Raw genomic sequence first — 25,000 nt, 5'->3', positions numbered from 1 at the left:
GTGTTAGTACCATATTCTAGTGAGGTGGAGTATTGCTGACCCTCTTGGGATTGCAGTTTCAAAAGTCCCACCATAATCTGCCATCATTCATTTCTAAATGTTTTTTTGTTTGATTGCTTGTTTTTTTGACCCTGTAAATGTGTCCTCGCCACAGGACGCCCCCCCCCCCCCCCCCCCTCGCACTCACCCACATAGGCCTAGAATAAAAAGTTCAGGCTCAGGATTTTTTTTTGCTTTAACCCCTGCATGAAGAAGCGGCAACTTTTCCTGTCACGCAACCTTCTCACCTTTTTCACCCCTGACCAGTTTGCATGCCTGGTCTCAACCCCCTCTCTCTATCCCTCTCTCTGTCTCAACCCCCTCTCTCTATCCCTCTCTCTCTCTCTTACCCTCTCTCTGTCTCAACCCCCTCTCTCTATCCATCTCTCTCTCTCTTACCCTCTGCCTGTCTCAACCCCCTCTCTCTATCCCTCTCTTTGTCTCAACCCCCTCTCTCTATCCCTCTATCTGTCTCAACCCCCTCGCTCTATCCCTCTCTCTTTCCCTCTCAGTCTCAACCCCCTTTTACTATCCCTCTCTGTCTCAACCTTCTCTCTATCCCTCTCTCTCTCTCTCTCTTACCCTCTGTCTGTCTCAACCCCCTCTCTCTATCCCTCTCTCTGTCTCAACCCCCTCTCTACCCCTCTCTCTGTCTCAACCCCCTCTCTCTATCCCTCTCTCTCTCTCTCTCTTACCCTCTGTCTGTCTCAACCCCCTCTCTCTATCCCTCTCCCTCTCTCTCTCTTACCCTCTGTCTGTCTCAACCCCCTCTCTCTATCCCTCTCCGTCTCAACACCCTCTTACTATCCCTCTGTCTGTGTCAACCCCCTCTCTCTCTCTCTCTCTCTCTTACCCTCTGTCTGTCTCAACCCCCTCTCTCTACCCCTCTCTCTGTCTTTCTCTTTCCTCCCACTCTTCCTCTGTCTATCCCTCTCTCTTCCTTCCTTCCTTGCTCACTCCTCTGTCTCTCTCCTCTGTTGCCTAGGCAGCGGATGACTGTGCCAAGGCGGTGATGAGGAACCTGAGTGCCCACGGGGTGAAGCTGGTGCTGCCCTCTCTGCTCGTGGCGCTGGAGGAGGAGTCCTGGAGGACCAAAGCAGGTCAGAGTTCACCGCCTGACATCATCACCGTGTGACGGCTGCACTTCCATCATCACCGTGTTTCTACAGTAGTCAGTTTGGACAGTAGCTTCATACATGTGCATGACATCATCACCGTGTGACGGATACAGTCCCCACATCAATGCGTTTCCACAGTAGTCAGTTTGGAAGGTAGCCTCATACGTGTGCATGACATCATCACTGTGTGACGGGTTACACTCCCATCATCACCGTGTTTTCACAGTAGTCAGTTTGGACAGTAGCCTCATCCATGTGCTTTTTCTCTCCCCTCTCTCTCTCTCTCTCTCTCTCTCTCTCCCCTGCTTCTCCTCCTCTCTTCCTCCCTCCCCTCCCTCTCCTCTCTCTCTCTATCCCCAGGTTCTATTGAGTTGCTGGGTGCGATGGCGTTCTGCGCCCCCAAGCAGCTGTCGTCGTGTCTGCCCAGCATCGTGCCCAAGCTAACGGAGGTGCTGACCGACTCCCATATAAAGGTGCAGAAGGCTGGGCAGCAGGCCCTGCGCCAGATCGGCTCCGTCATCCGCAACCCCGAGATCCTGGGTGAGACCACACACGCACGCACACACACACACACACACACACACACACACACACACACACACACACACACACACACACACAGCTTGCTCCACTCAATCGTACCCAATGCTGTCTGTCCTCAACACACATGACAAAATGTGGTACCCTAGATCCTTGTACACAGTGTTTGTATGACCCATTATTATGAGTTGCCTCTAAGTGTTACCCGCTCATGTCTGGTTCATGGATGTGGTGTCAGAAGAGGCGTACAGTAAGTGTATAGGTGCTGTTCAGAGAGGGTTTCCCCATACTCTCCCTAGTGTCCACCTCATACACACACACACACACACAGACACACACCCACACAGAGGCATGCAGAAACGTAGACACACACATGCATGTCCATTATGAATAAAAATTGTTGTTAACTACAATTAGTTCACTATTATGCCATGATTGTCTTGAGATTAATCTGTTAATATGAAAGAAATGTGTAAATTAATGTTGCTAATTATTTGTATAATATTGGCCCAAATATAATTCATCTGTATTATTTGTATAATATGGGCCCAAATATCATTAATCTGTATTATTTGTATAATATGGGCCCAAAAATCATTAATCTGTATTATTTGTATAATATGGGCCCAAATATCATTAATCTGATATCATGAATCCCCCAGCCCATCCCTCTCCATGTCACTGTATTTTTTGTTCTGTGTCGGACCTTTTAATCTGATCTCATTGATCCTGACCCCCCCAGCGATCACCCCGATCCTGCTGGACGCCCTGACCGACCCCTCCCACAGGACCCAGCACTGCCTGCAGACGCTGCTGGAGACCAAGTTCGTCCACTTCATCGACGCCCCCTCCCTGGCCCTCATCATGCCCATCGTCCAGCGCGCCTTCCAGGACCGCTCCACCGACACACGCAAGATGGCCGCCCAGATTATCGGCAACATGTACTCCCTCACAGACCAGAAGGTAACGCAGAGGGGAGGGGATATACTGTTAGGAGTGGTGCTGATGTGTCAAAACCCAGTATAGCAAAGTATGTTACAGCATTGTCTGTTAAAGTGCTTCAAAATACACTGAAGTATACCATTTGGTGAGGTTATGATGTGTAGTATACTATTAAAGATGAAAGGATACCACACCTACAGTAATATATACAGTGGATGATTTCCGAACTAAGATTAAGTCGAAGACTAAGTTCAAGTTCAATGATGATCCAGACTAGTGATGTTAGACTCAAGGCCAGTATTCAAAAAGGGTCCCACAAAACTCCTTACTCAATGGTTTAGGAGAAACGCCTAAATGGTTGGTCGGTTTGTCGAGCACATACCTACTCAACGGCACAGACCCGTCACTCATCAGCAAGTCACCAAGATCTTTGAGAGCGTGTGTGTGCTTGGGACTTGACGTCGCCATAACAACGGAGTGTTTCTCTTAACTGGAGTTCTGACGATTCCTTAGTAAGAGTTGGTCTCAGCAGCTTTGTGAGTAGGATTAAGGAGAAGACTTAACTTTCAGTTCAACTTTAAGTGGAACTTAGGAGTAGTCTTTGTGTACGATGCTTTGTGAATACGGGCCCAGGAGAATAGACCCTTTCGCCGTTGGTAAACAATGCTCAGCGTTCTAGGTTGCGCTTCATGAATAGATGAATGTACTATGAACTAGCTAACATTAACGGTTAGCTAACGTTAATGGTTAGATATCGTTAACGTTAAGTTAACCTAAAATTGCAAGGCTAATTTAGATATGGATAACATTAGCTATCTAGGGAGCTGTTTTGGCCAACTAAGCTATCTCAGATTTAACTTACACAATTTCAAGTCAGCTAACATAAACAAAATTCACTTACCGGATATAAAATGTGACCCACATATGCGTGCATTTTTAATGATGTCTTCAGTCCAGTCCACTCGTTTTATAGCTTGCAGCCACAATCTACGCCTGTTTGCATTAAACAGTCTTTTCCCCGAAGGTATGCGGTAGAAATTTAGACCTTTTTTTTTGTTGACCTGTTTTGGCATCCCACAACACAACAAGGTGGCATTTTTTTAACGAAGAAACCGAGACGAAGAAATCCTTAGCTTTATCTGTCCAAAATCCTCTTGCACTGTCACTAACTATGGCTAAAATTGCCGCTTTTTTGCCTCCAGAATGTGTGCGCTTAACGTTTATGACGTAGGTCATAAAAGGGTCTATAGGAGACACTAGTACAGCTGTGTGTGTTGAATTGTACTGTGTGTATTGTATGTATAGAAGTATGTATTGATCTAATGGCTTTTCTAATTCTCTCTATCTCTCTGTGTGATCAGGACCTGTCTCCATATCTGCCTAGTGTCATCCCCGGACTCAAGACCTCTCTACTGGACCCCGTGCCAGAGGTGTGTGTGTGTGTGTGTGTGTGTGTGTGTGTGTGTCTGTGTCTGTGTCTCTGTCTCTGTGTGAATACACTCTTTCAGATCCAACCCTACTCCACTAAAGGGTTGGACGTGTGTTTCTTGACCCACGTCATGTATTAGTGTTGTGAGCCACTATTCTTGAGTGAAAATTACATCATGTCTTGCATCATGCATAGCAAGCTTTACTTCTGAACATGACCCAGGTAGTCTGAGGCTGTGTTGTTTATGTATATACATGTGTAATAGACATCATGGTGTGAAGATTCAGTTCAGTTCAATTCAATTCAATTCAATTCAATTCAATTCAATTCAATTCAATTCAATTCAATTCAATTCAATTCAATTCAATTCAGTTCAGTTCAGTTCAGTTCAGTTCAGTTCAGTTCAGTTCAGTTCAGTTCAGTTCAGTTCAGTTCAGTTCAGTTCAGTTCAGTTCAGTTCAGTTAACACTTAAAGGTGTGTAGATGTGGAGCTGGTGGAGTGTGTGCCCAGTGTTGACCGGTGCCGGTGATGCCGTCCTCAGGTGCGCACGGTGTCGGCGAAGGCCCTGGGTGCCATGGTGAAGGGCATGGGCGAGACGTGCTTCGACGACCTGCTGCCCTGGCTCATGGAGACCCTGGCCTCGGAGCAGAGCTCAGTGGACCGCTCCGGAGCAGCGCAGGGTGAGACCACACACACACACACACACACACACACACACACACACACACACACACACACACACACACAGTGTACAGAGGGTAAAAATCACACATGCTTATATAATATAAGCACCACTTTGGAGCCGCTCCGGGTGAAAATCATACACACACACACACACACACACACACCATGATGTGCACACAAGCTGCTATCTGAAAGTTTGTGACAAAGCCCAGTAATGAAAGACTTTTCTCCTGTAGTTATGGATGTAGCTTAACCTGGAGAAAGACATACTTCTGCTGTGCTCCACCTGTTGACTGACTGTGAATGAACACTTTGACCAGCAGGGGGCAGCAGATGAGAGAGTTGAAAATAATCCGATTTCTCCATCTCTCTTCCTCATGCATCCATCTCCTGCAGTTTATTTACTCTCTCTATCTCTGTGTGTGTGTGTGTGTGTGTGTGTGTGTGTGTCCGTCCCTCCTCAGGTCTTGCGGAGGTGATCGCTGGTCTGGGCGTGGAGAAGCTGGATAAGCTGATGCCAGACGTTGTGAAGACGGCCAGTAAGGTGGACATCGCCTCCCACGTGCGGGACGGCTACATCATGATGTTCATCTACCTGCCGCTCACCTTCGGGGACAAGTTCACCCCTTACGTCGGGCCCATCCTCCCCTGCATCCTCAAGGTACAGCACCCTCCCTCCTGCCTCTCGTCCTCTTATCAACCTCTCCCCCCCCCCGTCCTCTCTCTCTCTCTCTCTCTCTCTCTTTCTCTCTCTCTCTCTCTCTCTCTGTATGTGTGTGTGTGTGTGTGTGTGTGTGTGTGTGTGTGTGAGGCCAGTTCTACGGTTCAGGAAAGTGGAAGTCCGACTCCGCAGAGTAGAGTGGTGTTTAATCTAAGACCCCAGCTTTGAGTTTTCATGGTGTCCTCTGAGCCTGTGTTTAACTCTCACCATCGATCCCTCTCTTCTTTCATGTGTGCTATGCTACCATTCGTCTGCCTCTTTTCATCTCCCCCTCTCATCGATCCCCACTCTTCTCACATCTTTCTTTTTATCCCTTTGTTCATCTAGCTGTCGCCCCTCCCTCCTAACCTGTCTGTCTCCTCCTGCAGGCCTTGGCTGATGAGAACGAGTATGTCTGTCTTCCTCCCTCCTAACCTGTCTTTGTCTCCTCCTGCAGGCCTTGGCTGATGAGAACGAGTATGTCCGTGACACGGCGCTGCGAGCGGGCCAGCGCATCATTAGCATGTACGCAGAGGCGGCCATCGAACTGCTGCTGCCCGAACTGGAGCAGGGGCTCTTCGATGACCTCTGGAGGATCAGGTAGGGTACTACACACACGTGCATTCAAAAACTTCTGCAGAACTCTCGACATATTCCAACATTGTCTCTGCAATTTTAGTTGGTTGTCACTGCAACCGAATGGTAGTAGCTTATCAGCACAATGCCTTAATATAAAGAATGCTTGTGTGTGTTTGTGTGTGTTTGTGTGTGTGTGTGTGTGTGTGTGTGTGTGTGTGTGTGTGTGTGTGTGTGTGTGTGTGTGTGTGTGTGTGTGTACCACAGGTTCAGCTCAGTGCAGTTGCTAGGAGACCTGCTGTTCCACATCTCCGGGGTGACGGGTAAAATGACCACAGAGACGGCGTCTGAGGATGATAACTTTGGTACAGCGCAGTCCAACAAGGTGAGATCATGTGCTCAGTACTGCAGGGAAGCACAGAAGAGCCTAGTCTTTTCTAAATGAGCCAAATTCACTTCAGGATGATGGCTGCATTCTGTAGAACTGTGCAAAATGGAGTGAAATGTATTTCCTCCTCATATATATCAGATGTCACAACAATGTTTATTGGTTAAAACTAACAGACTGTCGACGCTATTTGCTCCTAAATCCGTTGTAAATTCCCACCCCTAACTCTTGGTTGCGGATCTCACAAAATACTCATCTGGTTGTGAATTGCATGTCAAAGTAAACGGCTGGACTACTAGTAGCCCGTTATAAAGTTGCTGCTTGCTAGTCTGTGCAATGAACTCTCGTGAAGTAATCTGGTCCTGAAACGTTCCTCCACACACTCATTACTCTGGTTTGAATCACTCACAAGGGCGACATTGTCTCCACACTCCCTGACATCAATAGCTTTTGTGATGGATGTAAAAGTACAGCAGTTTAATGGATGCTGCTTGATTTTCTGTAATAGAAGAGCTATAATAAAAAGGATACAAGTCCTATCATATCAACTGATGGCAGATTTGGATAGCCTTGACTGTTCTGAAAACTTATGGTATATATGGCTCCTTATATTGACCAACATAAAGAATGTATGGCTCCTTATATTGACCAACATATAGCATGTATGGCTCCTTATATTGACCAACATATAGCATGTATGATAGAAGTTTAGTCAGTTAAGTAAGGCAGTTCTTTGCTCTGGATTTTTATATTTATTATAAACGGTGTGTTGTTTGATCTCAGGGTGATCTTAAAACACACACATGTTTTTCTAACGTGGTTGTAAGGGTTGAGCTCTCACTCACGCACACACACACACACACACACTCTCACTCACACACACCTCTCTCTGTCCGCACAGGCGATCATCGGAGCGCTGGGTGCGGAGCGGCGTAACCGGGTGCTGTCGGGGCTCTACATGGGGCGCTCGGACACCCAGCTGGTGGTGCGGCAGGCCTCGCTGCACGTGTGGAAGATCGTGGTGTCCAACACGCCGCGCACGCTACGGGAGATCCTGCCCACGCTCTTCGGTCTGCTGCTAGGGTTCCTGGCGTCCAACTGCCATGACAAGAGAACGGTGCGCGCGCACACACAGACACACACACGCACACACACTACTCTGCTCAATACAAGAGATCCTGCCAACGCTCTTCAGCTTCCTCTTAGTGTCTACCTGCTCCAACAAGAGAATGGTACTCTCGCACACTCTAAACCACACACACACACACACACACACACACACACACACACTCTAAACCCCACACACACTCTAAACCCCACACACAGACACACACACACACACACTCTAAACCCCACACACAGACACACACACACACACACACACACACTCTAAACCCCACACACACATACAAGAATGCATAGTATTCTTCTGTAGGCCCGTGGTCTCATGCTTCAAGTAAATCACAGCCATACTGCTGGGGAACGTAACTCATGTTGCCTTTTTGTTGCGTGCTAATTGTCTGCCCTGGGCTTCCGTAGATTGCTGCACGAACACTGGGAGATCTGGTGCGGAAGCTGGGAGAGAAGATCCTTCCGGAAATCATCCCCATCCTGGAGGAGAGTCTTCGCTCAGACAAGAGTGACGAGAGGCAGGGAGTATGCATCGGCCTCAGCGAGATCATGAAGTCCACCAGCAAAGACGCTGTAAGTCCACACACACACACACACATACACACACACACACACACCCACACAAACACACAAACATACAAACATAGACACACACACACACATACGCATATACATATAAACACACACACACACACACACACACAAAACACCTCACTCCTTGAGAATGTGGTCAGAAGTTAAGCCATCCTGATTGCTTTTTTGAATGTTGTTCTGTGTGTGTGTGTGTGTGTGTGTGTGTGTGTGTGCGCCCGTGTGTGTGTGTGCGTGTGTGTGTGTGTGTGTGTGTGTGTGTGTGTGTGTCTGCGCCCGTGTGTGTAGGTGTTGGTGTTCTCTGAGTCTCTGGTGCCCACGGTGCGTAAGGCCCTGTGTGATCCCCTGGAGGAGGTGAGGGAGGCGGCCGCTCAGACCTTCGAGCAGCTCCACGCCACCATCGGCCACCAGGCCCTGGACGACATCCTGCCCGCACTGCTCAAACAGCTGGTCAGTCCCTGCAAGAGCACAGTCTCACCTGCACCCAACCCCTGTGCTGCTCACCTGTTCTTTCACACTAGGACATCTTACTCACCTGTGCTTAGTCACCTGTGCATCTCAACACTTGTGCTTTCACACCTGTGCATCTCACACCTGTGCTTTCATACCCACAGTCACTCACCTGTGTTTTCAAACATGTGCTCAAGACCACCTGTGCTTCTATACCTGTGCATCTCAACATCTGTGCTTTCACACCTGTGTTCACTCACCTGTGCCTTCATACCTGTGCCTTCATACTTGGGCATCTGACACTGGTTGTGTTTCACATATCTCTCATACCTCTATCATCATGTTCCATTTAAACTCCATGCGCCTGCATTCACTGTACTGTCACACCTGTACAAGCATACCCACCTCCCACCTCCACTGCTGTGCCTTTAACCCTTAATACCCTCACACCACTGCAGTCTTACCTGAGCTGTCATACCCGTGCGTTCATTGATTGGTTGATTGTGGTGTGTGCAGGATGATGAGGACACGGCGGAGTATGCTCTGGACGGTCTGAGGCAGGTGATGGCGGTGAAGAGCCGCTCCGTGCTGCCCTACCTGGTGCCAAAGGTAAGCCACGCCCACTCCATTGCAGTGCAGATGAGCTTGGGCTTTAACACTTAAAGAAGCATTCCGGATCAATTGCTATTCGCTAACGATATGCTAGCGGGTAAAACTAACGAAATCTCTTTAAATGTGCTGACTTTGACATTATGACAAGCTAGTTGCTCAACAGCTGTCCTCTTAACACAGTCAAACATCAATTAAGTGCAACACAAGACAAAGCAAGACGGCAAATAAGCTACTTACTAGTTCGGCAGACAGTAGAAAGCCTGTCGTCAGGCAATCCTACATTTAGCAGTTATAAGCCTATGGACCCTGGTATAGCAATGGCACGGAGGTGATTCTCCATATTAAAAGTCATTGTAGCGCCCCAATTGTTTTCAAGCTGATATTTTTAGGTCAAACTGCTTATCCTAACCCTAATCCTGAAGTATAATTGTTGCATACTGTTACTTTAAGTCTTTTTAGTGCTGGATGAAGCATGTGTGTATGCACACGCATATGAATGCGTGTTCATATGTATGTGTGTGTGTGTGCATATGAGTATTATCTTTAAGGTGTGTGTTTTTGACCCTCTTCCTCCTCACCCCATGCTCAGCTGACGACCCGCCCTGTGAACACGCGTGTGCTGGCCTTCCTGTCTGCCGTGGCTGGAGACGCTCTCACACGCCACCTAGGGGTCATCCTGCCCGCGCTCCTCTCCTCACTCAAAGACAAGCTGGGAACCGAAGAGGCACCACAGGTAACACACACACACACACACACACACACACAGCATATTGATGTGTAGATGATATAATGACAGGTGGGAATGTAAATGTGGGCTGGGTGCCACCCCAGTGGAATAGCACCGTACAGGAGAGGGGTTTATCAGCAGCTGTGCAAGTTGACCTGACATCTCACATCCCCTCCTTTTATCAAGCTCACACACTCTCTCTCTCTCTCTCTCTCTCTCTCTCTCTCTCTCTCTCTCTCTCTCTCTCTCTCTCTCTCCCCCTCATCTCTCGTTCCCTCTCTCTTTCGATCTCTGCCTCTGAGGATGTAATACATCTGGATCTAAAAGGTTTGCACTACTGTAATATAATAATATTGGTTGAATAAATGAGTGTTAAACCTCTTGTCTTTCTCTCTCTTCCGCTCTCTCTCTCTCTCTCCCCCCCCCCCCCCCCCCCCCCTTCCCCGGCAGGAGTTGGCTAATTGCCAGACGGTGATCCTGTCGGTGGAGGATGAGGTGGGCCAGCGCATCATCATCGATGACCTGCTGGAGGCCACGCGGGGGGCAGACCCAGGCCTTCGCCAGGCGGCCGTCACCATGCTCAACGCCTACTTCGCCCGCACACGCCACGACCACAGCGCACACACACGCGCGCTGCTCTCCGGGCTCATCCACCTGCTCAACGACTCCAACCCTGAGGTGCTCAGCCAGAGCTGGGACGCCATCAACGCCATCACAAAGGTGAGGGTTAATGTGCACACACACACACACACACACACACACCAGGACACCATCAACGCCATCACCAAGGTGAGGGTTAATGTACACACACACGCACACACACACGCACACACACACACACACACACACACCAGGACACCATCAACTCCATCACCAAGTTTAGGGTTAAAATACACTCAAATACAGATAAGAACAGTCACCAAGGAACTACACCAACATACAGTCAGGCATACACACGGTTATGGAACAGCTGCATCACTAAGGAAAGAGTTTGCATTCAAACAAGCACACCCTAACTCCCTCTCCTGTGTTGTCATAGAAACTGGACGCATGCACCCAGCTGACCCTGATCGATGACCTGCACAGAGACATCGTCAGAGTGACTGCAGAGGTTAAAGGTGAACACCTACCAGGCTTTTGCTTGCCCAAGAAGGTAAATACTCTCTCTCTCTATCTATCTATCTATCTATCTTTCTCTGCTCTCTTTCATTTGCTTCTCTCCCTGCTTCTCCCTTCCCCCTTCTCTCTCTCTCTCTCTTTCAATACTCCTTCAATTATCTCTCTGTTCCTCCTAACCCCCCTCTACATACTCCTTCATCTCTCTCCCTCTCTCTCTAAATGCTCCTTCATCTCTCTCTCTCTTTCTCTTTAAATACTCCTTCATCTCTCTCTCTTTCTCTATCTCTCTCTCTCTCTTTCTCTTTAAATACTCCTTCATCTCTCTCTCTTTCGCTATCTCTCTCTCTCTCTCTCAAAATGCTGGGTCATCTCTCTCTCTCTCTATCTCTCTCTCTCTCTCAAAATGCTCCTTCATCTCTCTCTTTCTCTCTTTAAATACTCCTTCATCTCTCTCTGTCTGTAAATGCTCCATCATATCACTCTCTCTCTCTCTCTCTCTCTCTCTCTCTCTCTCTCTAAATGCTCCTTCATCTCTCTCTCTTCCTCTCTGTCAGGGGGTGACGTGCCTCCTGCCGGTCCTGAGGGAGGGCGTGTTGAACGGCAGTCCGGAGGTCAAGGAGGAGGCGGCCAGAGCTCTGGGCGGAGTCATCAAACTCACCTCCCCCGAGGCGCTCCGCCCCTCCGTCGTCAACATCACTGGACCCCTCATCCGTATCCTAGGAGACCGCTTCGCCCCGTCCGTCAAGACCGCCCTCCTGGAAACACTCACACTCCTGCTCGGCAAGGTGTGTGTGTGTGTGCGCGCGTTTGCTTATTTGTTTGTTTGTGTGTGTTTGTATTCGTATGTGTGTGATGTTTTTGTCCTCAGAGGGGCATTGCGTTTGCGTATTTCGTTTGCATATTTCTGGACATTGGGTGTGCGTGTGCGTGTGCGTGTGCGTGTGAGATGTATTTGCCCTCAGGTGGACGTTGGGGGGGTGTGTGTGTGTTTGTGTATGTGTGTGATGTATTTGCCCTCATGTGGACATTGGGTGTGTGTGTGTGTGTTTGTGTGTATTTACATGTGTGTGATGTATTTGCCCTCAGGTTGGCATCAGGTGTGTGTGTGTATTTACATGTGTGTGATGTATTTGCCCTCAGGTGGGCATTGCCCTGAAGCCCTTCCTGCCCCAGCTGCAGACCATCTTCCTGAAGGCGCTCCAGGACTCCAGCAGGGCAGTGAGGCTCCGAGCAGCAGAGGCGCTGGGCAAACTGGTGTCCATACACAGCAAAGTGGACCCACTGTTTACAGAGCAGCTCAACGCCATACGCATCGCAGAGGACTCTGGAGTCAGGTGTGTGTGTGTGTGTGTGTGTTTGTGTTTGTGTGTGTGTGTGTGTGTGTGTGTGTGTCCACACAAGTCACAGATAAGATTCAAACATTGTAAATATATGTTAACCTGCATGTTTCTGCGTGTGTGTAATTTTGTGTGTGTGTGTGTGTGTCTGTGTGTCTGTGTGTGTGTGTGTGTGTGTGTATGTATGTATTTTTATGTGTGTGTGTATTTTCATACTTGTCTGTCTTGAGTAAAACCTGTTGTGTCACTTCTCTCACACACATCCTCACACACTCTGTTGTCCCCTAGGGAGACCATGCTCCAGGCTTTGCGGTTTGTGATTCGGGGGGCTGGCTCCAAGGTGGACGCCACCATCCGCAAGAGCATCATTTCCACGCTGCTCGGCATGCTGGGACACGACGAGGTAAGAGGGGGTGGAGCTAGAATTATAGAATTCTTGGAACTCAGATTTGGTGGAACTGGAATCCCTAGAATAGAACTAGAATGCTCTCAGAATCAGGCACACAATGCCTTTAGAATCGGATGTTGGTGTCGATTTAAGGCTATGACTAATAATTATCGTTAGTGCGGATGCTGAGTGCTGGGGTTGTGAGGTGGTCTTCCCCTCCTTAAGAGGCTGTTTGCCTCAGGTTTAGCACCCTTTCTTATCAACAGGATGTGGGTTTGCCGTTTCAATTCAAATTGTCTCTGTGTGTGTGTGTGTGTGTGTGTGTGTGTGTGTGTGTGTGTGTGTGTGTGTGTGTAGGATGCCACTCGTATGTCGTCTGCTGGTTGCGTGGGTGAGCTGTGTGCCTTCCTGCCTGAGGACGAGTTAAGAAGTGTGCTGCAGCAACATGTGCTGGGTGAGGAAACACATCACACACACACATTACACACACACACACACACACACACACACATATCAAACACTCTCATCAAACACACGCATCACACACACACACGCATCACACACACATCACACACACACACGCATCACACACACACATTACACACACACAGGACAGGACGTAGGGATGTCATGCAAAGTTCTTTAGTGTGCTCGCCAAACTATGAACTTTGCTCAGGCCTTCAACACAAAAAAAACACCTTCAACCGCTCAACCTCCAGTCCTTAGCATAGGAATTAACACTTCAGGTTAGAATTAGAGGTGTGACATTTAGCAAATGTAGTCTTCAAGTGCAGGCATACTGCACACACACACGCACACACTTTGTCTCTATTCCCCAAATTATCCTTTTTTGCAGAAGAGTATTTTGGGATGTGAGGTGTGAAACTGTCCTCTCCTTTCCTCCCTTCTGTTCTCCCTCCTCCCCCCCCCCCCCCCCCCCCCCCCCAAAAAAAATCTCTTTCTCTGTATCTATCTCTCCATCTCCATCTTTATCTCTCTGTATCTATCTCTCCATCTTCATCTCTCTGTAACTACCTCTCCATCTCCATCTCTCTCACACCCCCACTCTATCTCCATTTTTCTCTCTCTATTTCTCCCTCTCCATCTCTCTCTCTGTATCTATCTCTTCCTCTCTCTCTCTCTTTCTCTGTATCTATCTTTCTCTGTATCTATCTGTTCCTCTCCATATCTCCCTCTCTCTGTATCTATCTCTTATTCTCTATCTCTCTCTCTGGAACTATTGGTCCCTCTCTTCCTGTCCCTCTCCATCTCCTTCTCTCTCTCTCTTTCTCTCTCTCTCTCTCTCTCTAGCGGACATCTCTGGAGTGGACTGGATGGTGCGTCACGGTCGGAGTCTGGCTCTGGCCATCGCAGTCAAATCCAACCCAGAGGAGCTGAGTGCAGAGGAGTACAAGAGCACCGTACTGGACATGGTGCTGGCCAACGCCACTGCCGACAGAGTGAGTACACACACACACACACACACACACGCACACACACACACACACACACACACACACAGAGGAGTACAAGAGCACCGTACTGGACATGGTCCTGGCCAACACAACTGCAGACAGAGTGAGTGCACACAGACACAGACACAGACTCAGACACATGCATATGTTCTCATAGCGAACTTACACTGTCTGAAGAAGCACATAGTTATCTTGCTGGTGAGTGCTACCACAGACAGAATGAGGACACACCCACACACCCACACACCCACACACACACACACACACACACACACACAGATGAATACAGGAATACCATACTGGCCATAGTGCTGGGTAACGCCACTGCAAACAGAGTGAGTGTACACACACACACAAACACACACACACACACACACATAAATATTGTACTGAGTGTGGTGTTGGCTAATGCTTTTGCAGATGACATGAGTTTGCTCACACAGGCCTGCATGGAAATGTTCTCACCCACATAGCAAAGCTCCACTGTCTGAAGAAGCACATAGTTATCTTGCTATCTCAAGACAGAATGAGGACACACACACAAACACACACACAAACACACACACACACAGCGTCAGCTGGGGAAGCACCTAGAGTGTCTGTTGTCTCGTCTATCTTTTCTCCTGAGCTCTCTGTCATTCTCTCATCTCTGTTTTTCTGTTCATTGTTTTGCTTTCTGTCTTGCTGTCTTTATCTCTCTACCTCCCTCTCTCTATCTCCCTGGTGTAATGTTTTCTCTCTCTGTGTTCCTTCCCCGTCCCTTTGTTCTGTCTTCCTTCCTTCTTCTACCCTCCTCTCTCTTTTCTTTCAATCTCTCTGTCCCTGTTTCTTTGTGTAACTCTGCATCTCTCCCCCTCACTCATGTATGTCTCTTGCTCCTATAGATTCCTATAGCGTGTAGTGGGATCAGGATCATCTCTCACTAATGTATCTCTCTCTCTGCCTCTATAGATTCCTATAGCATGTAGTGGGATCAGGATCATCTCTCTGTCTGCCCCTATAGATTCCTATAGCATGTAGTGGGATCAGGATCATCTCTCACTCCTGTGTATCTCTGTCTGCTCCTATAGATTCCTATAGCATGTAGTGGTAACAGGATCATCTCTCACTCGTGTGTTTCTCTGTCTGCCCCTATAGATTCATATAGCATGTAGTGGGATCAGGATCATCTTTTATGTGTTTCTCTGTCTGCTCCTATAGATTCCTATAGCGTGTAGTGGTAACAGGATCATCTCTCACTTGTGTGTTTCTCTGTCTGCCCCTATAGATTCCTATAGCATGTAGTGGGATCAGGATCATCTTTCATGTGTATCTCTGTCTGCTCCTATAGATTCCTATAGCATGTAGTGGGATCAGGATCATCTTTCATGTGTATCTCTGTCTGCTCCTATAGATTCCTATAGCATGCAGTGGGATCAGGGCGATGGGCTTCCTGATGAGACACCAGCTCAGAACAGATGGAGGAGAAGGAGCTTCACCGCGCATCACTACGCAGTTCGTCAAGGTAGCACACACTCTTTCTCTCTCTTTCTCTCTCTCTCTCTCTCTCTCTCTCTCTCTCTCTCACACACACTCTCTCTCACACACACCCACACACTCACACACACTCATACATACATGTGTCTTGTGTACACACACTCTCTCTTCTCTCACACATACTCATCCACAGTCATACACAGTGTCGTGTGTGTACGTGTAGCTATTCAGGTTATAGTCAAGACTAAAAACACCTAGACAGAATTGATCACCTCGTCATCTTAATCTGTTGTGATTGGTCGTTGGGTCTTTGCTGTAAATGACTCCCCTTCCCCCCTCCAGTGTCTGCAGAACCAGTCCAGCGACATCCGGCTGGTGGCCGAGCGCGTGCTCTGGTGGGTGTGTAAGGAGCCCCAGACTCCGCCCATTGGGGCGGGGCAGATGAAGCCTCTGCTGAAGGCGCTCCTGGACAACACCAAGGACAAGAACACCACGGTCCGCTCTCAGAGTGAACACACACTCGTCAGCCTGCTCAGGCTAAGGCAGGGAGAGGAAGTGATGCAGGTGAGTCTCTCTTCACACGCACACACACACACACGCACACTGATACAATGCAGTTGGTGTTATTACAGCATTGTAGAAAAAGCAGCCCAAAAAAGATGCTGAACTTAAACGTTGTAAAACCATGAAAACTCCCCACTTAGAATGGACGCCAAGCTACCTGTTGCGCATTATTTGAAAATGTTTTTGCTGTGAAATTCATGTAAACTTTGTGTGTGTGTGTTCCAGAGCATGAGTGCTATTCTGGATTCTGCCAGTAATGACCTGTTGTCAGACTGCCACCGCCGCTCCCTGAAGAAGATCTCTGGCCAGGCCGAGTCAAATGAGGAGATTGACGACACCATCCTCACGTGATCTCCCAATCGCATCGCTCCATGGACCCTTCTGCTCCAATCAGACTGCACCAAGGAGCCGTTGTCCCGCCCGCTTCAGTTCTCAAGGAACACGGCCTTTCCCCCACCCCTCATGGCCAATCACCCCCCCCCCCCCCCCCCCCCCCTGTCATCAGTCTCTGTGTGGATGAGGTTAACCCTAGGGTTCAGAGAAAATTACTGTAAACAAACAAACACACACCAACACACGCACATACATACACAAACACACACACGCACACACACACACTCACTTTCTCCCATCCTCATACCACCAAAGTGTTTGTGTCTGTAAAGAGCAGACACAGAATTGAACAGAATGTGAATCTGCCTTCAATTTTCTCCCCTTTTTAATTCTCCTTCTCTCTTTCTTTGTTGAAGCCGGCGATAGTTTTCTTTGAATGCTTATAATTTGGATGTACAGCTCTAGAGGTGCATAAACAACATTAAAAAAAGGCAATTAAATAAAAGCGAGTTATTTGTGCCAAGACTGTTGAATTAACTATGAATTGAAATTCATTCTAAATCGTTCGAGAGCAAGCCTAAGAGGACATGGATCAGATGAATTGTGGCCACTGTGCACCTCTTTGTTTTTTTCCCGTCTTGCTGTTTTTATTTTTGAGTGCGTGAGTTAGTTGTTGTTGGGGGTTTTTTTTGGGGGGGGAGAGTAACTGAACATTCTCTGAGATGCTGTTAGACTGACAAATCAGTGATGTTTCCTTGACAATGGCTGAGTGGAGAAACAACTCTAATAAAAACACTTGCCTTAACTTGTTGTGGGACATTGAGTTTCATATGTGGATTGATTGATTGATTGATTTGAATGATTGATGGAATACATACAATACATAACAACAATAAGGAGCCTTTGGAGCCCCACACCAGACCTTTCTCAGTGAGCTTCCAAATTGTGTTGTATGTTAATAAAATGACATTACAGGCTTTTCAATTCTACCTGATGACTTGCAGACCTAGTTTCTTCCCATTCTGTAACTATTGTGAATGCAGTGGGCTGGTGAAAATCAAAGCAGAATTTGAATTTCAAACGTTAACATTTTCAAAACATTACATCAGCCAACTAAGTTTGAACGTGCTTGAACACGTATGGTTTATCAAACTAAACTTGGCCTTTGAATCTCGGGTTCCCCCTGTGCGTTTGGCCCTCGTCATTGATCGTATGCTTAAACGGTGACAAAACCCAACTTCGCAGACTTTGCAGTGCCAGCGCGTGACTTGGTGAGGTTTCCGATGCCTTGAACCTTGAGCTGTCATTTCTTAGAGCTCAATAGGGTGCACTGCACACATGCCTTCTTGGTGCTTGCGGTTTGTCAGCCGCGGGACTGACACAAATTCAAACGCGTGTCAGGCGTCTGCGCAGTGGGCTTGGGCGCAGTTCGTACTCGAGACGGAAGCGGAGTTTCCGGCTCTTTGCTACCGATTGAGCGGAGTGCTGACACCGCCAAAACCCGACCGAAAAAACCTTTGCTTTTTTGGATAGCGTGCACTTGATCGCCAATTGTGAATATCGTCGCATCTGGGGTCGCGTCTGGTTTATTCCGGACCTAGGGTTCGGTTCGGTGAGAGCAGAGGAGAGGCGCGGAGCTAACGAGGCAGGGGTGACCCACCAACTACCGGCATGGCCCGCGACTACGATTACCTCTTTAAGCTGCTCATCATCGGGGACAGCGGTAAGCAAATGCCGGGGTCGTGCGACGGGAAACGGGCCTGTTAGTCTTCTCTGTTTACTGTGTCCCTAACGGGTCGAACAAATGCTGTTTCACCCGAGTTTTAGTGTGCGTATATGAACTGTGACAGCCGTTCTTGCCACCCATGGCTGCTCTCGAAGTCGCTCAGTGGTGTAATGCGCTATTGTGGTAGAAAGACCTAAAACGCTGCAATCTCCTGCACAGCATCAGCTGTTCGTCTTTCATTTGTTTATCGAGGAATCAGACTATGTCAGTGAAATAAGTTTTCTTGTTGGTTGTCGTTTTTCTAGACAAGACAAGGATACAGTTTGGTAATGCTAGGATGAGCATGTCAACTAACCAGGCCGGATATGAACTGCATATTGTGAGTCCGAAAATCGGGCTATCTCTAAACTAAGTATTTGATCTCGCGTTTTCACTCTGCAGAGATACTCTGTCTCAACATAGAATTTCAGTTCAAATCTAATGAGTGGTAATAATAATAGCTCAACCGACTGCTTTGGGGTGTCTCATTTTGCTAAACATTACACCGCCTCTTATTTTCATTTGGACTATGAACTTTTACATTGGCCTATGACAGTCGGTCTTCTTATAGCTGGTTTCTGTCAGCCATCATATAAAACTGCTGATCTGCGTTGAGTCCTCTTCAGAGATCTGCCTAAAAGTGTTGCCCTGCACGGTTTCTCATCCTAGTTAGAGTTAGACTTTAAGCTATATGTGTCTCTCTGGGGTAACAGATTAATTAATAGCTAGTTTGTATGTGATGTCTCTCTGTGTTTAATAATAATCTTGTCTCCCTGACAATGAGGCGGTTGGTGGTGATTTTCATATAGCCACAATTGATATTTGTAAAATGGGTGGCCCACTAAAGCTCTTTTATTGCTTTGTGGTTTCCGTTAAACATTGCCACACTAGGTAGTGCTGTATTATGCCTGAGGTTATGGGAGCATGTGGTTTTCTTCAGGAACACCACAAGTGTTTGCAATTCCACATTGCATAACACCAGTGCTGTCCAGTAGCATAGAGGTCTGCAGTAAGAGTGTGTGTGAGCGTTTACATGCTTGCCTCCTTGCCTCCTTCAAACGAGTCGGTCCCCATTCGAGGAGCTTCTTTTGTTGTGCAGAAGCTGCTGTGTCATGGAGGGAGTTTGACAGAATGGAGTAGCTAATTTCTTTCCTCTGACTGGAGACAGTGGGAGTGCGAGGTGCCACCATCTTGCTTGGTCACCTGAATGTGAATAGCAGGTGGAGCAGATGCATACATCCTCCAGCACACTGCTACAAGCAGCCCTAAATCTACGGTACCGTGAGCGCTAATAACGTTCGAGTCATGGGTTGTTGGACTCACAAAGACCACACACACACAAAGATCACATACGTCCTGTAACCTGTGCAGTTGGTCATATTGGCATACAGACTAAACTGATGAGTGAAAGTGTATCACAAAGAGACAGACCCTGAACACCGTCTTGGTTTTAATCGCTTGTATAACACACCTCCTTACAGACCTCCTCACACACCTCCTCACCCACCTCCTCACAGAGATCATATTGCTCTTCTGCTCCAGGACATGGGTGACAGTCATTCTATACGGGGTCCTGACATTCCGCCAGGAGCAGCCATTGCAGGGGGCTTCGATCAAAGGATGGGGTGGAACTGAGACCAGCAGGGTAGAAGAACTGTAGAACCCCTCACCCACATACCCCTGAGGTACCTGGCTGGCGCTAATAGAATAGAACGAACACACAGCTGTCTTTGACCCCTTCCTCTTGGCCAACGCAGCAGGCCCAGTTCACGTCGCAGACTCAGAAGCCGCCCACACAAATGCAGCGAGGTTTCTGCAGAGTTGTGTTACATTTTGGCCACGACTGTTGCGTTTCTCGGGGCCTGATCGACCTCGTTAGCTACAGGGGTTTCACTCTGTTTCACAAATCTTTTTGAAAACGTAGACACTTTGTTGTCCTGTGGACAATATCTCAGTCCTATTGCATTCCCAGAAGAGGTTATGTAGTTCTTGTTTTGGTGCTTAGCAGATGCTTCTGTCCAAAATGACTTACAAAACATTAGAAATAACTGAGAATTCAGTAATAATCATAGGTAAATAATTCAAGTATCGACATCCAATTATAAAAAAAATACTATAATAATACCAAAACTTACTAAAATAATACCAAAACTATGATTATATTTATAATGTCATATTAACTAATTAAACAGATGTTTTAAAGGTGTTTTTTTTTTTTTTTTTTTTTTTTTAAGACATTTTGAATATACCAAGGGTTGTCACTGGAATGGGCAGAACTAGGTTGGTCAGTCCACCACTGAGGTACCCGGAACGAAAAGAGTCTTGACTGCGATGTCTTGCAGCAGAAAGATGGCAAAGACAACAGATGCTCATCAGAGGAACGAAGTCATCGAGAGCGGGATTAGAGCTGAATAATAGCGTTTAAATAGGCAGGTGCCGATCATTGAGAGGGGGAATAGAGCTGAATTATAGCGTTTAAATAGGCATCGAGAGGGGGAATAGAGCAGAATAATAGCGTATAAATAGTCTGGTGCTGATCATCGATAGGGGAAATAGAGCTGCATTACAGCGTTTAAATAGGCAGGTGCCGATCCAGTGGCCCCTCTGTAGGCAGGAGTGGGGAATCTAAATTTCACTCTAGCAGCTGCAGGGTGAAGGTTAATCAGCAGTCAAGTGTCCTCTTTGGCCGATCAAAGATCAAACTTGTTGCCTTTACAGGTTACAGGTGTGCTACTTACTACACTGCCTTTACAGGTTACAGGTGTGCTACTTACTACACTGCCTTTACAGGTTACAGGTGCAATGCCTACTACACTGCCTTTACAGGTGCGCTACCTATTACACTGCCTTTACAGGTTACAGGTGTGCTTCCTACTACCTCTCCTGACAGTGTCATTTGTACACTACCTCACTCTTTTCATCCCTGTACCTCCCTTCCCTGTTAAATGCGTTACCTTACTATCAGTGTATGTTTAGTGCGTTACCTTACTTTCAGTGTATGTTGTATGTATTTGTTCGGTGTTCACGCTCACGTCTGCACTAGTCAGGGTTAACGGCGTAGGAAACGTTTCCTCGCTCCTACTGTCCCTCTCGGGCTCCCGTAGCTGAGGCGTACTAGTCAGGGTTAATGCCTTAAGAGACGTCCCCTTTCTCCTGAGCTATCTGAAGGAGTCACAGAGGAACAGTAGTGATGAATGTCAAGGGTTGGGCTTGTGTGGGGGGATGGTTCTGCTCCTGTCAGTATTGCTCCTGTTTTACCCCTGTCAGAATTGCCCCTGTTAGAATTGCCCTTGTCTTGGCCCTGTGAGTATTGCCCTGTGGGTATTGCCCCGGTCTCCTCATAAATCCTGCTCAGGGTTATGAGTCTGAACCCTGAACCTCAGGAGGCAGAGGGCATCAGCCCATGTGACACAGCATCTTTTATTCTGTTGTGTGACAGTGCACAGAGTTAATGAATACAGCATCTCTCAGTCTGCTTTGTGTCAGTGCACAGAGTTAATGAACACAGCATCTTTTACTCTGTTGTGTATCAGTGCAGAGTTAATGAACACAGCATCCCTGGCTACTGTGTATCAGTTAATGAACACACCATCTTTCATTCTGTTGTGTATCAGTGCACAGACTTAATGAACACAGCATCTCTGGCTATTGTGTGGCAGTGCACAGACTTAATACAGCATCTCTCAGGCTGTTGTGTATCAGTGCATAGAGTTAATGAACACAGCATCCCTGGCTACTGTGTATCAGTTAATGAACACACCATCTTTCATTCTGTTGTGTATCAGTGCACAGACTTAATGAACACAGCATCTCTGGCTGCTGTGTATCAGTGCACAGACTTAATGAACACAGCATCTCTCAGTCTACTGTGTGTCAGTGCACAGAGTTAATGAACACAGCATCTCTCAGTCTGCTGTGTGTCAGTACACAGAGTTAATGAACACAGCATCTTTCATTCTGTTGTGTATCAGTGCACAGACTTAATGAACACAGCATCTCTGGCTATTGTGTGCCTGTGCACAGTTAATGAACACAGCATCTCTCTGTCACAGCATCTCTCAGTCTGCTTTGTGTCAGTGCACAGAGTTAATGAACACAGCATCTATCAGTCTGCTGTGTATCAGTGCTTAGAGTAAATTAATCTTTTAAGAATCATGGCCGACTGTGTGGAGTTCTTACTGTTGTCTCCTCTGTGCGGTAGGACCAGAAGAGTGTGTGTGGGTGGGTGCACAGAGAGTGTGTGCTCTTATCTGCAGACTGCTCACTGCTCAAAGATTCCTTCCTTACGTTCGTTCCTTCCTTGTTACCATCAACTGTGCAATATAAATGTGACCTTCAATATCAGCAAGCCAGCCAGAAAGGCTCAGCAAGCTGAGTTAGTATTATAAACGGGAGCTAGACAAATAAGGTATTTATGTGTTTAATCAATACACGGATGGCATACAATGTTTGATAAGTTGGAGTAATTCTCAATTTCATTGTGACCATAGAGATCCTGAGTGTGTGGGTTCTGTTGATGCGGAGTGGGAGGGGATCATTTAGTCATTTTGTGTGTGTGTGACATTTATTGTTGTTGTGGCAATCATCACGCTAGCTTCAGCTCGGTGGTAAACTATAATTACGGCTCACTATTGAAAGAGTAAATCAAGAGTTGTTGAAGGCAGAACAGCGAAGCGCGTCTCTTTTCTTCTGTGGCCAAAACAAGCGCTAGTGTTTGAGCTCCACAGGCCTGTGATTCAGGGCCACTGCGGCGGAGCGGCTATTATCCCGGGTGTTCATGCAGAATGGACCAGCCGGTGGACTGCCGCTCTAGCGGGGGTGGGTTAGGGTGTTTTGGGGGGGGGGGGGGTGACAATGCATCTCAGTCCACCCATGAGGCCCCCTCAGTCAGGGAGTGACAGAGTGCTGGGGTGCCCCTGGCTGAGCCCGTCCAAAACACACTGGGCCTTTCAGAGGGCACGCTCAGGCTGGGCATGGGAGGCACAGACACGGGCAGCTGGCATGAGCGTGAGTCCTTCGTGCCCAGCCTGGCACGGGAACTTAGAGAGCCAAGCAAGCGGACGCCGACAATGGAGAGGGGCCGCTCCCCGCACCCTTCAAACCCAAACACACATACACACACACACAGAGATGCGCGCACACACACACACACACACACACACACACACACACACACACACACACACACACACAGACACAGACACAGACACAGACACAGACACAGACACACACACACACACACACACACAGACATACGCACGCGGATGCATACACAGAAACACTCATGCATGCAGATGCACACACACACACACAGATACACACACACACACACACACACACAGATACAGTCACGCCTGCACATACTCACTCCTTGCACCCCTCTTTCCCAGATACACACACATACACACACACTCTTTCTCTGGACTGTAACTGTTGGCGGCCTCAAAAGAGCACTGTAACCCCACTCAGCATCATCCCAGGGCAAATAACACTGTTCCTCACACACACACATTCAGTGTGTTAGCCTTCACATTCATATGACTGTGACTGTACCTCACACACACACACATTCAGTTTGTTAGCCTTTACTTTCATATGACCGTGACTGTGTAGATTTCCCTGTTCGTCACACAAACACATTAAATGCACATTCCTCAACATTCTAGGTCAAGTAAATGTCTATTGCACATTATCATACACAGAGGTCTTTTAAGGTCACACAGGGGTCATTCAGCGCGCTCTGCCCACAAAGCTTAAGAGACTTCAAACTTTGGCAATAGGAAACATAAAAAAAAAACAGCAGTGCGATGATAAGAAAGGTGTCAGTGTAAAAACAGTGCAGGTTTTTCTACCAACAAAGCAATCACTTTGTAAACTCACACACAACAGTCCAGTGATTCATTGAAGGCAGTGGAAAACAAGGCAGTTTTGAGTTTCTTTTTAAAACAGGTGAGAGTTGTTGGGGCAGACCTGATCCCCATGGAGAGCTGGTTCCAGGTTATCAGTGTGGTTATCAGTGGGCAGCATAACGGCTCAATGCCATCTCACCCTGTTTAGTTTCAACTCTGGGCACCACTAGCTGACCAGCTCCTGCAGATCTAAGATACCTACCAGGTTTATATTCAGCGAACATGTCCTGGCCCTTTGTGTGTGTGTTTGTGTGTGTGTGTGTGTGTGTGTGTGTGTGTGTGTGTGTGTGTGTGTGTGTGTGTGTGTGTGTGTGTGTGCGTGTGCCCTTTCTTCAGCATTACAGCAATTAAGAGAGCTCTTCTATCATACACACACACACACACCAACACACACACACTGCTGATCTGAGGCATTTATCAGGGCGTGTGTTTAACTGCTTTTTAAGTGCCTGTGTGTCTGTCTGCCTAATGCCCTGGGGGTAGATTTCATGTCTCGCTGAGGATTTGCTTTCTGATTGGCTCTTAATTCTTGGCTGGCGGGGTGCAGACAGACAGACAGACGGATGATCGTATTACACATGCCCAGTGCAGGCTTGAGAACACACACACACTTATAGTGGGTGTGTGTTGGGGCATATCTGTCTTCATGCACACTGTCAATACCTGTGAGTGTGTGTGTGTGTGTGTGTGTGTGTGTGTGTGTGTG

The 25,000-nt window shown here is 47.6% G+C and overlaps 2 protein-coding genes across 2 annotated transcripts in view; both read left to right on the top strand.

The window, feature by feature from the left end:
• The window catches only part of gcn1 (GCN1 activator of EIF2AK4), a 38,005-nt gene extending 20,580 nt beyond the window's left edge, over positions 1 to 17,425 (top strand). Inside the window, exons 36-58 of the mRNA XM_080852885.1 lie at positions 1,025 to 1,139; positions 1,518 to 1,697; positions 2,440 to 2,660; positions 4,001 to 4,069; positions 4,611 to 4,749; positions 5,218 to 5,414; positions 5,911 to 6,053; positions 6,297 to 6,414; positions 7,319 to 7,534; positions 7,957 to 8,121; positions 8,428 to 8,589; positions 9,106 to 9,198; positions 9,791 to 9,934; positions 10,379 to 10,648; positions 10,968 to 11,081; positions 11,602 to 11,832; positions 12,188 to 12,381; positions 12,673 to 12,787; positions 13,130 to 13,226; positions 14,084 to 14,232; positions 15,641 to 15,751; positions 16,066 to 16,287; positions 16,513 to 17,425. Of these exons, the coding sequence (XP_080709011.1) occupies positions 1,025 to 1,139; positions 1,518 to 1,697; positions 2,440 to 2,660; positions 4,001 to 4,069; positions 4,611 to 4,749; positions 5,218 to 5,414; positions 5,911 to 6,053; positions 6,297 to 6,414; positions 7,319 to 7,534; positions 7,957 to 8,121; positions 8,428 to 8,589; positions 9,106 to 9,198; positions 9,791 to 9,934; positions 10,379 to 10,648; positions 10,968 to 11,081; positions 11,602 to 11,832; positions 12,188 to 12,381; positions 12,673 to 12,787; positions 13,130 to 13,226; positions 14,084 to 14,232; positions 15,641 to 15,751; positions 16,066 to 16,287; positions 16,513 to 16,638 (3,591 nt within the window). The 3' untranslated portion in view covers positions 16,639 to 17,425. The remainder of the gene's footprint in view (positions 1 to 1,024; positions 1,140 to 1,517; positions 1,698 to 2,439; positions 2,661 to 4,000; positions 4,070 to 4,610; positions 4,750 to 5,217; positions 5,415 to 5,910; positions 6,054 to 6,296; positions 6,415 to 7,318; positions 7,535 to 7,956; positions 8,122 to 8,427; positions 8,590 to 9,105; positions 9,199 to 9,790; positions 9,935 to 10,378; positions 10,649 to 10,967; positions 11,082 to 11,601; positions 11,833 to 12,187; positions 12,382 to 12,672; positions 12,788 to 13,129; positions 13,227 to 14,083; positions 14,233 to 15,640; positions 15,752 to 16,065; positions 16,288 to 16,512) is intronic.
• A 649-nt stretch (positions 17,426 to 18,074) lies between these two features.
• Positions 18,075 to 25,000, top strand: part of rab35b (RAB35, member RAS oncogene family b) — a 13,004-nt gene continuing 6,078 nt past the window's right edge. The window contains exon 1 of the mRNA XM_080852816.1: positions 18,075 to 18,343. Coding sequence (XP_080708942.1) covers positions 18,292 to 18,343 — 52 coding nt within the window. The 5' untranslated portion in view covers positions 18,075 to 18,291. The remainder of the gene's footprint in view (positions 18,344 to 25,000) is intronic.

Source organism: Sprattus sprattus (genome assembly GCF_963457725.1).
Source record: "Sprattus sprattus genome assembly, chromosome: 15".
Classification (NCBI taxonomy): domain Eukaryota; kingdom Metazoa; phylum Chordata; class Actinopteri; order Clupeiformes; family Clupeidae; genus Sprattus; species Sprattus sprattus.
This window is presented reverse-complemented; position numbering and strand designations above follow the sequence as displayed.